The sequence below is a fragment of the Antechinus flavipes genome, chromosome 3 (genome assembly GCF_016432865.1).
Source record: "Antechinus flavipes isolate AdamAnt ecotype Samford, QLD, Australia chromosome 3, AdamAnt_v2, whole genome shotgun sequence".
Classification (NCBI taxonomy): Eukaryota; Metazoa; Chordata; class Mammalia; order Dasyuromorphia; family Dasyuridae; genus Antechinus; species Antechinus flavipes.
In genome coordinates, this window is record NC_067400.1 from 322,587,591 (window position 1) to 322,604,505 (window position 16,915).

The window sequence follows — 16,915 nt, forward strand, 5'->3', positions numbered from 1 at the left end:
CCATGCTTTCACCTGACTCTGGAGCAGATTTAGGCAACATCCATTTAAAATGGTGGGTTCTTTCTAAGAGTCACAGCTAGAAAGAGTTAGATAGGGCTGAATGTGATACACCGCATTCACCACAGGAGAACTAGAAAATATATGCTTAAAGGATAGCCTAATATTATCAAATCTTATAAACCTCTCAAATTCCAATTCAAATAGTTTTAGTGACAATTCTAGAACAACTGGGTTAAAGGAGTTGGTTGGTTTTTGTTTTTGTTTTTAACTATTTGTTTTTAAAAGTATGAACCAAAGGAAAAGATGCAAGCTAAGGACTGCTTATGTTAAATAATCTTTACTTTCAAATGACCATCCCTAGACATGATATTCTTAAGCACCTGGATTCCATCAGTTAGTTCTTTTCCATCAAGCATAACTCAAAAGATCCTAATAGCTTCATCAATAACATTACACTAATCCCCATCTAGATGAAGCTATTTTAAGAATGTCCATTAACTTCCCAAGGTTTTCTTAATATTCACAATAATTATGCTCTTGAGAAAACTACATAGAACTGCATTCCCTTCTGAACTTTTCTTAATGAATTTTCTTCTGCACTAACCCCTCCCCTCCCCAGGAAAGTAGTGTAGGACTCTCCCCATAGAATCGACTATTTTAAACTCCTTTTTTCTCTCCTTGAATTTAGCCCCTTTCTTTCTTTAAGGAATTTTCTTCTGCACTAAGGCCATTTAAGCAAGTGGTAGAGCATTCTCCAGCTTATCATCAAAAGGCCCACAAAATGCTGTGCTCAGTAAATGAGTTAGTAAGAAATGAGACAAGAATATTAAATATTTGGATGCACTTTCAATATATATATATATATATACAGCTAGATTCTTTAGTCTTAGACAAAGTGGAAGTACTATACCAAATACTATACAGAAGTAATTTGAAGTCTTCACATAATATAATTACAGTGTAGCTAAAACTTCACATTGTACAGTAGGGCAACTGAAGCTCCAAATTATGAAATAAGGGGGGGAGGGTCTTTCCTTGCTCCCTCTTTTCCTTCCTCTCTTCATTCCTTTTTTCATTTCCATTTCTTTCTTTCTTTCTTTCTCTTTCCTTCCTTCTTTCTTTCCTTTCTCTTACTTTTCCCTAACTATGTAATGAGTCTCATTTCACGGAGTCTGGGCTGAACGTGAAACACCATATTCAAAAGGAAGTTCACGACTGCATCCTTCTTCATCATGTACTGTTTCTGGATTGTGATTATTTTCTGCTGAGTTTCTTTCTCTAATTCCACGCTGGTGGTGTCATGGATACCAAGAGCCGAAGATTCCTTGTTTTTAAAGTCCTTCTCCCTCTGCTGTCGGTACTGTTCCACCTCATTGTCTGCTTCTATTTTAGCCTGCTTCAGTTTATCAATCCTTCGCCTGCGGGCTTCAGCAATCTTTTCGGAAGCACGCTTTTCTGCCTGCAGAAGCTGCTGGATGCCCTGTGACTGGCTGGCCATGATGAGCCCCAACCGGAACCCAGAGTGCTAGGAGTCAACCCCACCCCCACCCCCCCGATAATTCTTCTTTCCGCCGGTCCTCGGACCGGTCCCAAGCCTAGGCTGCGGACCAGGACTACGCCCTCAAGCATTAATAAGCACCTATTATGTGGTAAGACTGGGTCCGCAAAGACAGTCTCAGCTACCGGGGAAGCTATTTAGAGAGACTACGGGATTACACAGTAAAAGCAATACAAAAAATATACAGAGTATCAGGCAAGGTAAATTTCAGGAGAGCTGTTAATCGCTACCAGGATGAGGTAAAAGACCCCCTCACCCCGCACCCGGACACCCAGTAGCGCTTGAGCTGAGCTTTGAAGGAAGAAGTGGAAATGAGCAAGGAGTGCAATCCAGAAAGGTAGTGAGGGTGAAAGAAATGTAGAGTGGAGATGAATGTCGCGTATGAAAAATAGGAAAAAGACCAATTTGAGTCAATTGCGGAGTATCCTAAGAGGAGTAAAGTACAATATGGCCCCACAGATAGGCTTGATGGTAAGAATATCTATCCCTTACCACTCAGGCAAATTTTTTGACAAGTTTAATCCAAGTTTAATATTAAAGCAGGGTTCATGAAATGATCTAGGTTTGATGTGTGATTTATTGGTATTAAAAAACTCTGGAGAGGAAATATCCTGATTTGGTTATCTGCTCGCTATACATCTTAGAATTTCCTGCGGAGCCAATGGTCAGCAGGGTCAGGATAAGTTCTTTGTCTATGATGATACTCTTATCTGGGTATCCTTGCTTCAAAGCCAGTCTTTCCCTACCCCTGCACCCTTTACACTCGTCCCACTCAATACGAAACCTCCCTTAGAAACATTTGGACTAAGCCATTCATACTTACCCGGTAAAATATTTCTCCTCGACCGCTGGAAAAATCAGCATCACTCCAGAATGCAGCTACTGTGGCCAAATGGTAATTGGATGTAAACGTTCTAGAGGGTGGGTTCGGGTAGGAGTAAATGCCATATTCTGAGGATGAGAAGATGATCTGGCCATTATCTGTAAACTGAAGGAAGTCATATTAAAGTTTAGGCCATGGGGGGCTGTTAGCAGAAGAGAGAGAGAAAGAACTAGATTAGTTTGGCTGACTTCACAGGGGCAGTAGTTGGTATCTTAGAGATGGCAGAGTGTCTTGTAAGTTATATCATCTATCCCCTTATCTTCAGGCTCATTTTTAAAAAAGCTTTTTATTTTCAAAACATATGCATAATTTTATTTTCTTATTTTTTCTGTTTGATTTGATTTTTCTTGTGCAGCAAGATAATTATATAAATATATATGCATATATTGGATTTGACATATATTTCTACCATGTTTAACATATATTAGACTACTTGCCATCTAAGGAAGGGGGTGGGGAAAGGGAGGGAAAAAATTGGAACACAAGGTTTTAGAAGGATTTATATCAAAGAATTATCCATGCATATGTTTTGAAAAATAAAATGCTTTAATAAAAAGCATAAATTGTTTTCAACATTAATCCTTGCAAAACCTTGTGTTGCAATTTTTTTCTCCCTTCCTTCCCCCATTCTCACCCCTAGGTGGCAAGTAATATGTTAAACTATATATTATGTTCACTATATGTTAAACATGTGCCATTCTTTAATACATATTTCCACAATTACAAAGCTGCACAAAAAAAAAAATCATATCAAAAAAGGAAAAAAGAGAAAGAAAACAAAATGCAAGGAAACAACAATGAAAATACTATGTTGTAATCCACACTAAGTTCCCAAAGTCTTCTCTTTGGTTGCAGAGGGCTCTCTCTATCACAAGAGCATTAGAACAGGTCATTCAGGATCATTTTTAAGGTCATCCTATATATTTTATTTCAGTAGGCATATTTGTTACAAGGATTTGATTTTACTCTTATCATTCAGTAGAGGATGGTAGAAGGAGAAAGGAAGAAATAGGGTTAGTACAGAAACAAAAGAAAAAAAGAAAAGAAAGATAAGAGGGTCACATAGAGAAGAGCAGAAGGCATAACAAAAGTTCAGACAAAGAATTGAGTTTGGAAAGCTAAAAGAGACCTGTGTTTTCATGTATAATCTTCTTTTCCTATTGCAATACATAAGCAAATGGCCCTTATCCTACATAATTCATTCATCCTATCTATTCAAAGACCAGATAAGTAGATGATAGCATAGTCTAGGAACTCTTTCTCACACAGTATACTTAAAGGAAATGCTCAATTTGAGTTATAAATTAGTGAAATAAAGCTGTGTGAGAAATGCTGAAAAGTTGGGTTTCCACAGTATTGCAAGCTTTGAGGTAGTGTGGGATTGGGATAGTGGGTACCACTGACCTAGGAGTTTTCAGAACATGAGAGGTTAAGGAAGATTAGGATTCACAGAACAATTAAGTGATCAATAGAAGCCTTGAGGAAACAAGAAATTTGGGGGGATAGGAAGACACAGGTGGATTTAGCCAATCAGAAAGAGTCTTGTAATTTTGAGAAAACCACAAATTTGAGATAATAGCCCATCTAGTCCAAACTAGTTGGGTTCAATGACCTGACTTGACCAAGTCCTTACTGAGTCTGCTTAATAGGCTAATTGAATATTAAACAACATACCCCAGAGGAGAAGTTTTTTGCCTTTTTTGAACATGGGATGTATGATGGGGGGGTATGTTTTATACATATTAAGGGGAAATATGTAGTGGGTGTATCAGAAAAACTGTAACCTGGATAAAACGAACCAATCCCTTTTCTGAACAGGAGCTGAGTTACATGAACAAGTATAAAGGTTCCCCCATTTCTATACTTACTGCTCCCTCTTCCCAAAAAGGAGTGGGGCCTGCTTCTGGCCAGAAACCTTAAGATGATTACTTGAGATTCTTCGTTAATAAATTTTCCTTGATAATCTGATTTTTAGTGTCAAGAGTGTTATTTTTAATAGCTGTAATTTGTTTTTTTCACTGTTCTAGATCATGGAGTCTTTGAAGTCTAACCATAGACCTATTGGGGATTCTGTGAACCTCAGGTTAAGAACTCTGGGACCAAAAGAACCCTCTAAGTTGAGCATTAATTCAAACAAATATAAAAGAGTACCTCGGAGCTAGAATTGAGGTTCCTGAGCATCCTAGATATAGGAAGCACAAAAAGATGAAGTCACTAATTGGATAGGTTAGTGAATGGGAGAAACTGAGTCAAGACCTCTCAAAAGGATATGATTTCCTCTATGCCCTAATTGTGACCCCAGACTTTGCAATAACAAGTTGTGCTATAGCCCAAAGCTTCACATGTTTGATTATTAGATAAACATACATATTTCCCTCTTGTTTCTTCTCCCTTCCAATACCTTCTCATTAGCATTAAGTTCCTACTAAGGTAAAGAGTGTGTATTTTTTATCTCTGGGTAGATTAAAATGTAAATCCATACTTTGAATTTATGGGAAGAAGGATAGGGGGTGGGGGAACCTTTCCATGTTTGGGCCTATATAATCCTTGTTTTGCAGCTTGCTCTTTGCACTCCTCTACTGAAGACACCCTGTTTGTTGGGAGTTGTCCTTTCTTGTGAGATTGTAATAAATTCTTTTTGCTTTTTATCTGAGTCTCTGATTTTAATTTGGGTAATTAATGGTCATCATCCCATACAGCTAACAGAAGCTTCTTAAAGTGACTTACATAGAGGAAATCCCAGAGCTTTGAACCAAAGGGGAATCCAATCTGAGGTTTGAAGACTCCTATAGTAAAGTCCAGTTTCCAATCAACATATCTTTGGTCCTGTTGGTAGGGGAAGAGTGGAATACCTAAAAATGGAAGTAGAAGAGAAATTGAGAGATCTTTAAAGGGGTAAACTGACAATAACTAAAAGATTTCTCTAGGCACTACCTCATCTTCCAAAGCAAACCTGGTCAGTCTCTAAATAAAATCCAGCACTAATGTTTCTCTCTCTCTCTCTCTTTCTCTCTCTCTCTCTCTCTCTCTCTCTCTCTCTCTCTCTCTCTCTCTCTCTCTCTCTCTCTCTCTAATAGAGTCATAGATTTAAAGTTGGAAAGTACCTAGAAGATGAATGAGTTTATAGCTTCCCCACTTAAAAGATGAGGAAACAAAGGCTAAGAGATTAATATTATCATCATGCTTAATAAGGATCTGAAAAAGAATTTTAGCTCTGTTCTCCATGATATCAAGTCTAAATCTGTCTCTGGTGTTACATAGTTTGCCTCAAAATCAGAGGCTTCCTCAGGTTGTAGTGTATTAAAGGAGACCTTGCCAAAAAAATAAAAATAAAATAAGAAAATGGAGTTCTCACCGACCTGGAGCTAGGGAGGCTGAAGCATTCTCAGAAGTCATCTGGATAGTTGTGCTGGGTTTGGAGGTGGTCACAACAGGTGGAGAAGTGACATGATTTGTCGTTGAAAAAGTCTGTTTTGTAATGACAGTGGCCACAGAAGACGAGGTAAAGGTAGTCTGGGAAGTTCCTAGCTGCTGACTAGTGGTTGTGGATTCAAAAGTTGTCAAAGTGGAGGAACTCTGTGGGGAGGCTGTTGGTGTTGGGGTTGTCCCCTCAGTTTTAGTGGCCTGGGAACTTCCAGGCTGTTGACCAGTGGTTGTAGATTCAGCTGTTGTCAGAGTGGAGGAGCCCTGAGTGGAGGCTGTTGGTATTGGTGTTGTCCCCTGAGTTGTAGTAGTCTGGGAACTTCCAGGCTGCTGACTAGTGTTTGTGGATTTAGCTGTTGTCAGAGTGGAAGTGCCCTGAGTAGAGACTATTGGTGTTGGGGTTGTCCCCTCAGTTTTAGTGGTCTGGGAACTTCCAGGCTGTTGACTAGTGGTTGTGGATTCAGGTGTTGTTAGAGTAGAAGAGCCCTGAGTGGAGGCTGTTGGTGTTAGGGCTGTTCCCTCAGTTTTACTGGTCTGGGAACTTCCAGGCTGTTGACTAGTGGTTATGGATTTAGCTGTTGTCAGAATGGAGGAGCCCTGAGTAGAGCCTGTTGGGGTTGGTGTTGTCCCCTGAGTTGTAGTGATCTGGGAACTTCCAGGCTGCTGACTGGTGGTTTTGGATTCAGCTGTTGTCAGAGTGGAGGAGCCCTGAGTAGAGCCTGTTGGGATTGGGGTTGTCCCCTGAGTTTTAGTGGTCTGGGAACTTCCAGGCTGCTGACTAGTGTTTGTGGATTTAGCTGTTGTCAGAGTGAAAGTGCCCTGAGTAGAGACTATTGGTGTTGAGGTTGTCCCCTCAGTTTTAGTGGTCTGGGAACTTCCAGGCTGTTGACTAGTGGTTGTGGATTCAGGTGTTGTTAGAGTGGAAGAGCCCTGAGTGGAGGCTGTTGGTGTTAGGGCTGTTCCCTCAGTTTTACTGGTCTGGGAACTTCCAGGCTGTTGACTAGTGGTTATGGATTTAGCTGTCGTCAGAATGGAGGAGCCCTGAGTAGAGCCTGTTGGGGTTGGTGTTGTCCCCTGAGTTGTAGTGATCTGGGAACTTCCAGGCTGCTGACTGGTGGTTTTGGATTCAGCTGTTGTCAGAGTGGAGGAGCCCTGAGTAGAGCCTGTTGGGATTGGGGTTGTCCCCTGAGTTTTAGTGGTCTGGGAACTTCCAGGCTGCTGACTAGTGTTTGTGGATTTAGCTGTTGTCAGAGTGAAAGTGCCCTGAGTAGAGACTATTGGTGTTGGGGTTGTCCCCTCAGTTTTAGTGGTCTGGGAACTTCCAGGCTGTTGACTAGTGGTTGTGGATTCAAGTGTTGTTAGAGTGGAAGAGCCCTGAGTGGAGGCTGTTGGTGTTAGGGCTGTTCCCTCAGTTTTACTGGTCTGGGAACTTCCAGGCTGTTGACTAGTGGTTATGGATTTAGCTGTCGTCAGAGTGGAGGAGCCCTGAGTAGAGCCTGTTGGGATTGGGGTTGTCCCCTGAGTTTTAGTGGTCTGGGAACTTCCAGGCTGCTGACTGGTGGTTTTGGATTCAGCTGTTGTCAGAGTGGAGGAGCCCTGAGTAGAGCCTGTTGGGATTGGGGTTGTCCCCTGAGTTTTAGTGGTCTGGGAACTTCCAGGCTGTTGACCAGTGGTTGTGGATTCAGCTGTTGTCAGAGTGGAGGAGCCCTGAGTGGAGCCTGTTGGGATTGGGGTTGTCCCCTCAGTTTTAGTGGTCTGGGAACTTCCAGGCTGTTGACTAGTGGTTGTGGATTCAGGTGTTGTTAGAGTGGAGGAGCCCTGAGTAGAGCCTGTTGGGGTTGGGGTTGTCCCCTCAGTTTTAGTGGTCTGGGAACTTCCAGGCTGTTGACTAGTGGTTTTGGATTCAGCTGTTGTCAGAGTGGAGGAGCCCTGAGTAGAGCCTGTTGGGGTTGGGGTTGTCCCCTCAGTTTTAGTGGTCTGGGAACTTCCAGGCTCTTGACCAGTGGTTGTGGATTCAGCTGTTTTCAGAGTAGAAGTGCCCTGAGTGGAGGCTGTTGGTGTTGGGGTTGTCCCCTGAGTTTTAGTGGTCTGGGAACTTCCAGGCTCTTGACCAGTGGTTGTGGATTCAGCTGTTTTCAGAGTAGAAGTGCCCTGAGTGGAAGCTGTTGGTGTTGGGGTTGTCCCCTGAGTTGTAGTGGTCTGGGAACTTCCAGGCTCTTGACCAGTGGTTGTGGATTCAGCTGTTTTCAGAGTAGAAGTGCCCTGAGTGGAAGCTGTTGGTGTTGGTGTTGTCCCCTGAGTTGTAGTGGTCTGGGAACTTCCAGGCTGTTGACCAGTGGTTGTGGATTCAGCTGTTTTCAGAGTAGAAGTGCCCTGAGTGGAAGCTGTTGGTGTTGGGGTTGTCCCCTGAGTTGTAGTGGTCTGGGAACTTCCAGGCTGTTGACCAGTGGTTGTGGATTCAGCTGTTTTCAGAGTAGAAGTGCCCTGAGTGGAAGCTGTTGGTGTTGGTGTTGTCCCCTGAGTTTTAGTGGTCTGGGAACTTCCAGGCTGTTGACCAGTGGTTGTGGATTCAGCTGTTTTCAGAGTAGAAGTGCCCTGAGTGGAAGCTGTTGGTGTTGGGGTTGTCCCCTGAGTTGTAGTGGTCTGGGAACTTCCAGGCTGTTGACCAGTGGTTGTGGATTCAGCTGTTTTCAGAGTAGAAGTGCCCTGAGTGGAAGCTGTTGGTGTTGGTGTTGTCCCCTGAGTTGTAGTGGTCTGGGAACTTCCAGGCTGTTGACCAGTGGTTGTGGATTCAGCTGTTTTCAGAGTAGAAGTGCCCTGAGTGGAAGCTGTTGGTGTTGGGGTTGTCCCCTGAGTTGTAGTGGTCCGGGAACTTCCAGGCTCTTGACCAGTGGTTGTGGATTCAGCTGTTTTCAGAGTAGAAGTGCCCTGAGTGGAAGCTGTTGGTGTTGGTGTTGTCCCCTGAGTTGTAGTGGTCGGGAACTTCCAGGCTCTTGACCAGTGGTTGTGGATTCAGCTGTTTTCAGAGTAGAAGTGCCCTGAGTGGAAGCTGTTGGTGTTGGGGTTGTCCCCTGAGTTGTAGTGGTCTGGGAACTTCCAGGCTGTTGACTAGTGGTTTTGGATTCAGCTGTTGTCAGAGTGGAGGAGCCCTGAGTGGAGGCTGTTGGTGTTGGTGTTGTCCCCTGAGTTTTAGTGGTCTGGGAACTTCCAGGCTGCTGACCAGTGGTTTTGGATTCAGCTGTTGTCAGAGTGGAGGAGCCCTGAGCAGAGCCTGTTGGGGTTGGGGTTGTCCCCTGAGTTTTAGTGGTCTGGGAACTTCCAGGCTCTTGACCAGTGGTTGTGGATTCAGCTGTTTTCAGAGTAGAAGTGCCCTGAGTGGAAGCTGTTGGTGTTGGGGTTGTCCCCTGAGTTTTAGTGGTCTGGGAACTTCCAGGCTGTTGACTAGTGGTTGTGGATTCAGCTGTTTTCAGAGTAGAAGTGCCCTGAGTGGAAGCTGTTGGTGTTGGGGTTGTCCCCTGAGTTGTAGTGGTCTGGGAACTTCCAGGCTGTTGACCAGTGGTTGTGGATTCAGCTGTTTTCAGAGTAGAAGTGCCCTGAGTGGAAGCTGTTGGTGTTGGGGTTGTCCCCTGAGTTGTAGTGGTCTGGGAACTTCCAGGCTCTGACCAGTGGTTGTGGATTCAGCTGTTTTCAGAGTAGAAGTGCCCTGAGTGGAAGCTGTTGGTGTTGGTGTTGTCCCCTGAGTTGTAGTGGTCTGGGAACTTCCAGGCTGTTGACCAGTGGTTGTGGATTCAGCTGTTTTCAGAGTAGAAGTGCCCTGAGTGGAAGCTGTTGGTGTTGGTGTTGTCCCCTGAGTTTTAGTGGTCTGGGAACTTCCAGGCTGTTGACTAGTGGTTGTGGATTCAGCTGTTTTCAGAGTAGAAGTGCCCTGAGTGGAAGCTGTTGGTGTTGGGGTTGTCCCCTGAGTTGTAGTGGTCTGGGAACTTCCAGGCTCTTGACCAGTGGTTGTGGATTCAGCTGTTTTCAGAGTAGAAGTGCCCTGAGTGGAAGCTGTTGGTGTTGGTGTTGTCCCCTGAGTTTTAGTGGTCTGGGAACTTCCAGGCTCTTGACCAGTGGTTGTGGATTCAGCTGTTTTCAGAGTAGAAGTGCCCTGAGTGGAAGCTGTTGGTGTTGGTGTTGTCCCCTGAGTTTTAGTGGTCTGGGAACTTCCAGGCTGTTGACCAGTGGTTGTGGATTCAGCTGTTTTCAGAGTAGAAGTGCCCTGAGTGGAAGCTGTTGGTGTTGGTGTTGTCCCCTGAGTTGTAGTGGTCTGGGAACTTCCAGGCTGTTGACCAGTGGTTGTGGATTCAGCTGTTTTCAGAGTAGAAGTGCCCTGAGTGGAAGCTGTTGGTGTTGGGGTTGTCCCCTGAGTTGTAGTGGTCTGGGAACTTCCAGGCTCTTGACCAGTGGTTGTGGATTCAGCTGTTTTCAGAGTAGAAGTGCCCTGAGTGGAAGCTGTTGGTGTTGGGGTTGTCCCCTGAGTTGTAGTGGTCTGGGAACTTCCAGGCTGTTGACCAGTGTTTGTGGATTCAGCTGTTGTCAGAGTGGAAGTGCCCTGAGCAGAGCCTGTTGGGGTTGGGGTTGTCCCCTGAGTTTTAGTGGTCTGGGAACTTCCAGGCTCTTGACCAGTGGTTGTGGATTCAGCTGTTTTCAGAGTAGAAGTGCCCTGAGTGGAAGCTGTTGGTGTTGGGGTTGTCCCCTGAGTTGTAGTGGTCTGGGAACTTTCAGGCTGTTGACTAGTGGTGGTAGATTTAACTGTTGTCACAGTGGTGGAGCCATGAGAAGAAGCTGCTGGTGTTGGGGTTGTCCCCTGAGTTGTAGTGGTCTGGGATGTTCTGCTTTCTTGAATAATGGATGGTACAGACGTTATTTTCTCTGTTACTCTTGTAGGAATTTGTGTTGTAGATCCATGAGTGGTGTGAAGTTCGGTAGAAGTAGATGATTCTCCTGAAGTAGATGTCCCTTCAGCAGTTCCCCCTGTAGTAATGAGCATATTTGTGATGTTAAAGTAGTGTCTACTAAGTATGGAGGAAATTAATAGCTGATATTTTGGGCAATTTGTGGATTTCCTTGCATACACCACAGAAAGTATCACTTTATCTGGATTTTACAAGTTAAAAAATACAGGCACTGGAAATCGTCCCTATAAAGGCAATGAACCAGAAGGCAATTGGAGAATCATAATGTGAGGTACAGCAAGAAGACCAATATTATATAGATTATATAGAAGGGAATACTCTATAAGAAATCTGGTTGAAAAAGTCTAAGATTTTGAAGAGTAGCAAATATAAACTGATGAATTTCATTTGAGTCTAGAAGTAATAAGAAGCACTGGAGTTTTGGCTTTGGAGAAGTGACAAATTTAGATGTTCACTTTAGAAAAATCACCTTAATCTGTATATTGTGTTTTTATAAGATGGATGTGATAATATGTATCCTATCCCCTTTGTTGTGTTGATGCAAGGAAGGTGCTTTGTAAGCCATCAATTGCTACAACATTTTTTCCTTTCATTGTTATCTAAGTTTAAGAAATCTTTAAGAATGCTACCTTTGTTATTCTTCCTTCTTGATAGGTGTTTGTTGGGCTGCAGTGGGTGTTAACAGACATGACTAGAAGTAAAAAAGAGAACTGGACTGGAGTCAGAAAACTTGGGATTCAGTTTCTCTCCAGTTCTGCCATTGACAATCTTTGAACTGGTAATTTACCTTAGCTTCCTCATTTATAAACTTGGACTAATCCTATCTCACTAGTACCTCAATGAGATATTTTTAAAGCACTTAGCACCCTGCCTAGTTCATGGTAAGTTCTCAAATGCTTGTTCCCTTTTTCCTTTCCCCTATCTATGTAGTGTGTTGCAATGAGAAATAAGGAGAGGTTACTATGAAGTTGTTTGAAAAGCAGTAATATTCTACATAATTGTTACTGTTTTCTTTGTATTGACTAGTCCATTGTTGATTTTGGTGTGGAGCTATCCTAAAGGCGTATGTAGTCAGTGGGGTGGGGTGGGCAGGGTATTTACAAACTCTATTTTTGACATTAGCTCAAAGTAGAGAAGTCACTCATTGCTTCATGGGAGGTAGAATGAGTCCTTAGAGATCATGTCCAGGATTTCTTAAACATTTTTCATTCACTACTACTTTCTGTCCAATAAATTTTTACATGACCCTGATATATGAGTATATAAATTAGGCATACAAATCAAACATTTATTGATAATAAATCACAATTTCACAACCTCTACATTCAGTTCCAAGTCTCCATAAGGGATCACAGTCCATTTAAAGAAACATTTAAGTTTAAGAAACTGGGATATAGTCCAAAGTCCTCATTTTTGGCTACCTAGGTGAGTTAAACTTTGGGTCAGGAGCAACGATTTCAAACTCTCAGACCCTTAGTTATGTGATCCCAGGCAAATCAATTAACTTGTCTTAGTCTCAGTTTACTCATTTCTAAAAACTGAGACTAAATAATGGAACCTATCTCACTGGTCCAAATGAGATTACCTTTGCAAATCATAAAGCATTAGGGTAGATATCAACTATTATTGTTATTCTTTTACAAATGAAGAAAATGAGAAGTAAATTGATTGGCCAAAGGTCACAGAGCTAAGAGGTCAGATGTGTTGGTTCCAGAGATCCTGATCTGATCCTCTGTACTCTAGAATCCTGCATACACAGAATGTATTGCTTCCCTCATCTTCAATCAATCAATAAATGTTTATTAAATGCCTACTATATGGCAGGAAAATCCTGAAGGGGGGCAGAGTTTAGGCTTCAAACTTGGTTCCTCCAACTCCAAAACTAGCTTTTTCCAATGTACCAGGTTAATTCACTTAATATATTCTTGTCATTTACTTGCTGATTCTTTTCATAGAGGAAACAAGAGTTGTAGATAATAGTGAAAATGGTAGTTGAGCTTTTGTTCTTAATTTATTTTTCTTAAGTTGTTCCTGGAACCAGAGGTGTTGAACCATTGGCAACCTCACCCAGTATGTTCTTGGTAATTCCTGATTTTTCTTATTATTATTTCCTTATCTGTGGTGGCAAAGCAGGGAGGTTACCCTGAGGGAAGTATATAGATTTCAGTTGGGATTGCTTCCCCAAATGTACCCCTATTTTTATGCAAATAAAATTGTGTCCAAGAGGATATCAAGGTAGAGAGCCTTCCTGACTTTACTTGGTTTTGGGGAGATTATGGCTTTTTATGGCTCAGGTCTTTTTTTTCTTTAGTACTAGTTAGCAAAGTAAAAGCATTTATTAATCACCCACTATGTGCCAAACATTGTTGCTAAGTGCTACTGCTATCCAGTTCCTGTAATTGGTCACATAAATCCTTGGTTTGGGGTTATAGTTTTGATTTACCATTTCCTAAAGAGAAGCACTGTAGTATAGTAGCTTGAGTAGATATAGTAGATTTCTGTGTTGGAAAAATCTGGGTTCACTTGATTCTGATGCATATTGGTTGAATGACCCTAGGCAAGTCATTTAACTAGTTAGAGTTTTAGGCAACTCTAAGACAGGATTGGCTTCAAATCTAAGTCCTTTTATCTCTAAGTCTCTTTTGAGCTTTGAAATTCTATTCGTTTTAATATATTATCCTTGCATTTGTAAGTTCATTTATACTGGTACTCAAGTTCATTAATATAAAACTCCTCAATGGTACAGAATGATGACTAGATGCCCACCTGTGATGAGAGAGACAAAATTGGCAAGAGCTTGGGAGGGGAGAAATTCTTGTTCTTTTGCTTCTTCTTATAGTCTTTCTCTTTCTAAAGCTGTGTCCCTGAAGAAAGCCTGAAACTGCGTATGTCTTCTCTCAAAGCTGGAAGCCAGAAAAAGTAGGGTCTCTTCTTGCCCAAGTTCTTGCCAACCCTATCCTTACCAGAATTATCAAATATTGAGTAATCATTCTACACCAAGAAAAAAATATTTTGCAAATAGTTGAGTCCCAAGTTTCACAATTTAAAAAAATAGAGGGTATGAATTCAGAGAAGTCTGAGAAGATTTGTATGAATTGATGCAGAATGAAGTAAGAAGACCTAGGATAATGCTTTATATGATGATCACAATATCATAAAAACTTGGAAAAGCTTTAGAGTTGTGACAAATTTAACCAGGACTCCAGAAACATGTATAAAAAAACCTGTTTCCCAGCTCTTGGCAAAGAGGGAATATACTGGAGTGCAGGCTGAGACTTATTTAACATTTTTAAACATTGGTAATATGTGAATTATTTTACTTCACTATATTTATTGTTAAAAGGGAGGACTTGTGGGTTTTTTAATAGAGAATAATTGTGAGGGGAAATTATGAGGTGATATTAATAATTTCCCCCAAAATAGAAAGAACAGATTATTAATGAAATGTTCACATTTGTCAAGTTCAAATTTTTTAAATTGTAAAAAGTAAAAGAAATACTGTAAATTTTTCTAACTGTTTAACAAAATATACTGCTGTTTCTTACTTCAGTGTTGTAAGTTGACTAATAAATTACTGCTAAATTTTTAAATGCCTTTTTAATGCATTTTAATGCATTTAATTTATTTGCATTGGTAGAAAAAAAATTTTTTTTAACCAAGAGTTTCCTATATAGATAAAAATACAAGTCAGTTCTAAATAAAAGAATGATTAAGCCTCTAAGAGAAATTTGTCAACTTGGCCAGTTGTTCTTCCTGCTAAGGAGATGCTAGAAATGGAAGAGATAACAGTTGTCACCTTGTTTTCTCCTGTTCTATATTTAATAACTGTTATTATTAGAGGTGTGGTTTTCAAGAGATGTGGAGTGTGACTTTTAATAGGATTCAGCAGTGTGATAAGACTTTCTAAAGAATTAATGTGCACATTAAGAGAGATATAAAATCCAGAAAAAAGGGAGTCATAGTTTCACTCTCCCCTTTTAGAAAGAATATTAATTATCTGGATCATATCCACAGGAGGAAGTATGTTATATAAAGATTGAGTAAAGGAACTGAAAACATTTCACTTAGAGAAAAGAAGACAGTAGCGGGGTGTGATAAAATGACTTTATGTAGTTGAAGGACTACCATATAGAAAAAAGATTACTCATATTCTGCTTGACCCTAGCTGGTAAAATTGTAATTATCCACCCTGTAATTGTTATTTGAAGAGGACCAAAGATATCATAGACTAGGAGCAATGGATGAGAATTACAGAGACAGATTTTGCTTTGATATTAAAAAAACTTCCTATTACTTAGAGTAGGCTGCCTCAGGGGGTGGTGCATTGTTGACTGTCACTAAAAGTCATCAAGTAGATGCCAGATAGAGGCAGCCAGGTGGCACAGTGGATAGAGCATCAGCCTGAAGTCAGGAGGACCTGAGTTCAAATTTGATTTCAGCCATTTAACATTTCCTAGCTGTGTGATCCTGGGCAAGTCACTTAACTCCAAATGCCTCAGCAAAAAAAAGATTCCTGTTAATAACAGTTATTATTTGTACAGCACTTTAAGGTTTGCAAAGTGCTTGACACATTCTATTTCATTTGATCCTCATTACTCTGTAAGATGTTGTTTTTATTAATTATGTCATAATAGATTATTAATGCAGATCAGAAAACATATTAAAGGGGCTGGCTAAATGACCTGTCCAGAACAACACAGCTGTTAAATATCTAAGGTAGGATTTGAATTTAGATCTTCTTGACTTCCAACATTATTCCGCCTAGATCCCCAGTGATGGATTAGACACTAGATTATTTCTTCATTCACTTCTGACTCTGAGCTTCTGTTTCAAGGATTGAGCATCCTAGGAATGACAGAATGGTGTTGCTGACAGCCCACACCATCAGAACAGAAAAGGGGGGGAGGTTTGCGTGCTAACTCAGGGAAATTGAGATATTATAATTTAGGGAAACTAATGCAGGGAAACTGAGGTAGAGTAATTCAAGGAGACTGTGGCATAACATACTTTTGAACTCAATCCTCCTGACTCTAGGGTCAGTGCTCTATCTACTAGATTATCTAGCTGCCCCCTAGCTAATCCTAGGATTTTACACTTTTGTTTTTCATATTGTTGAATTTTTCAGTCATGTTCAACTCTTTATAATCTCATTTGGGGTTTGCTTGACAAAGATACTGGAGTGGTTTGTGTGCTTTTCCAGCTCATATGATATACAGGGAAACTGAGGCAAATAGGATTAAAATGACTTATCCAGGGTCACACACCTAGGAAGTATCTGAAGATGAATTTGAATTTAGATCTCCCTGACTCTAGATTAAGTATTCTCCATCCACTGTACCACCATGCTGCCCTGGACTTTTAGATTATTGCTTTACATTATTGCTATTAAATATAATTTTCTTGACTTTATTCCCATCATTCCAGCTTATTAACATCTTTTTGGATCATATTCTGTAATCCATTGTGCTAGTTATTCTCCCCATCTCTGTCTCTCTCTGTCTCTCTCCCTCTGTTTCTGTCTCTCTCTTTTTGGTGAGATAATTAGAGGTAAGTGACTTGCTCAGAGTCACACAGTAAGTAGTATCTAAGGCTGCATTGAACTCAGGTTCTCCTAACTCCAGGGCTATGTTCTATCCACTGGGCCATCTAGCTGTCCCATCTTCTAGTTATTCTCTTTGAGTTTTGTGTCATTGGCAAATTTGCTGTTTAGCAACAAATATTTTTCCTTTCTTTAAGCCACGGATAAAACATTGAACAGAATAAAAGTCAAGGTCAAATCTATGGCACACTATTTTAATGACATGTGGATCACACTCCTCCTACAAATCAGAGCTCAGACACCTAGTAACTGTGAGACTGTGTAAGTCACTCAACCCTGTCTGCCTCAGTTTCCCTTAGTTGTAAAATGAGTTAGAAAAGGAAAAAGCGAACCATTCTATTGTCTCTGCCAAAAAAATCCTATCTGGGGTCACTAAAAGTCAGAAAACTGAAAGTTATAAATGACACTTTTCTAGGTTGATTCCAAGGCAATATTAGCTTTCTTCTGTTCCCTTAGTCCAAACAACCAAACAAGTCTCTCCAACTGGTACATCAGAA

The 16,915-nt window shown here is 41.1% G+C and overlaps 1 protein-coding gene across 1 annotated transcript in view; it reads right to left on the reverse strand.

Annotated features, from left to right (window-relative positions):
• MUC4 (mucin 4, cell surface associated) overlaps positions 1–10,893 on the reverse strand; it is a 52,236-nt gene extending 41,343 nt beyond the window's left edge. Inside the window, exons 1-5 of the mRNA XM_051990616.1 lie at positions 9,528–10,893; positions 8,959–9,435; positions 5,801–8,854; positions 5,169–5,293; positions 2,382–2,546 (exon numbers count right to left, since the gene is read on the reverse strand). Of these exons, the coding sequence (XP_051846576.1) occupies positions 2,382–2,546; positions 5,169–5,293; positions 5,801–8,854; positions 8,959–9,435; positions 9,528–10,893 (5,187 nt within the window). The remainder of the gene's footprint in view (positions 1–2,381; positions 2,547–5,168; positions 5,294–5,800; positions 8,855–8,958; positions 9,436–9,527) is intronic.
• Between the last annotated feature and the right edge of the window lie 6,022 nt (positions 10,894–16,915).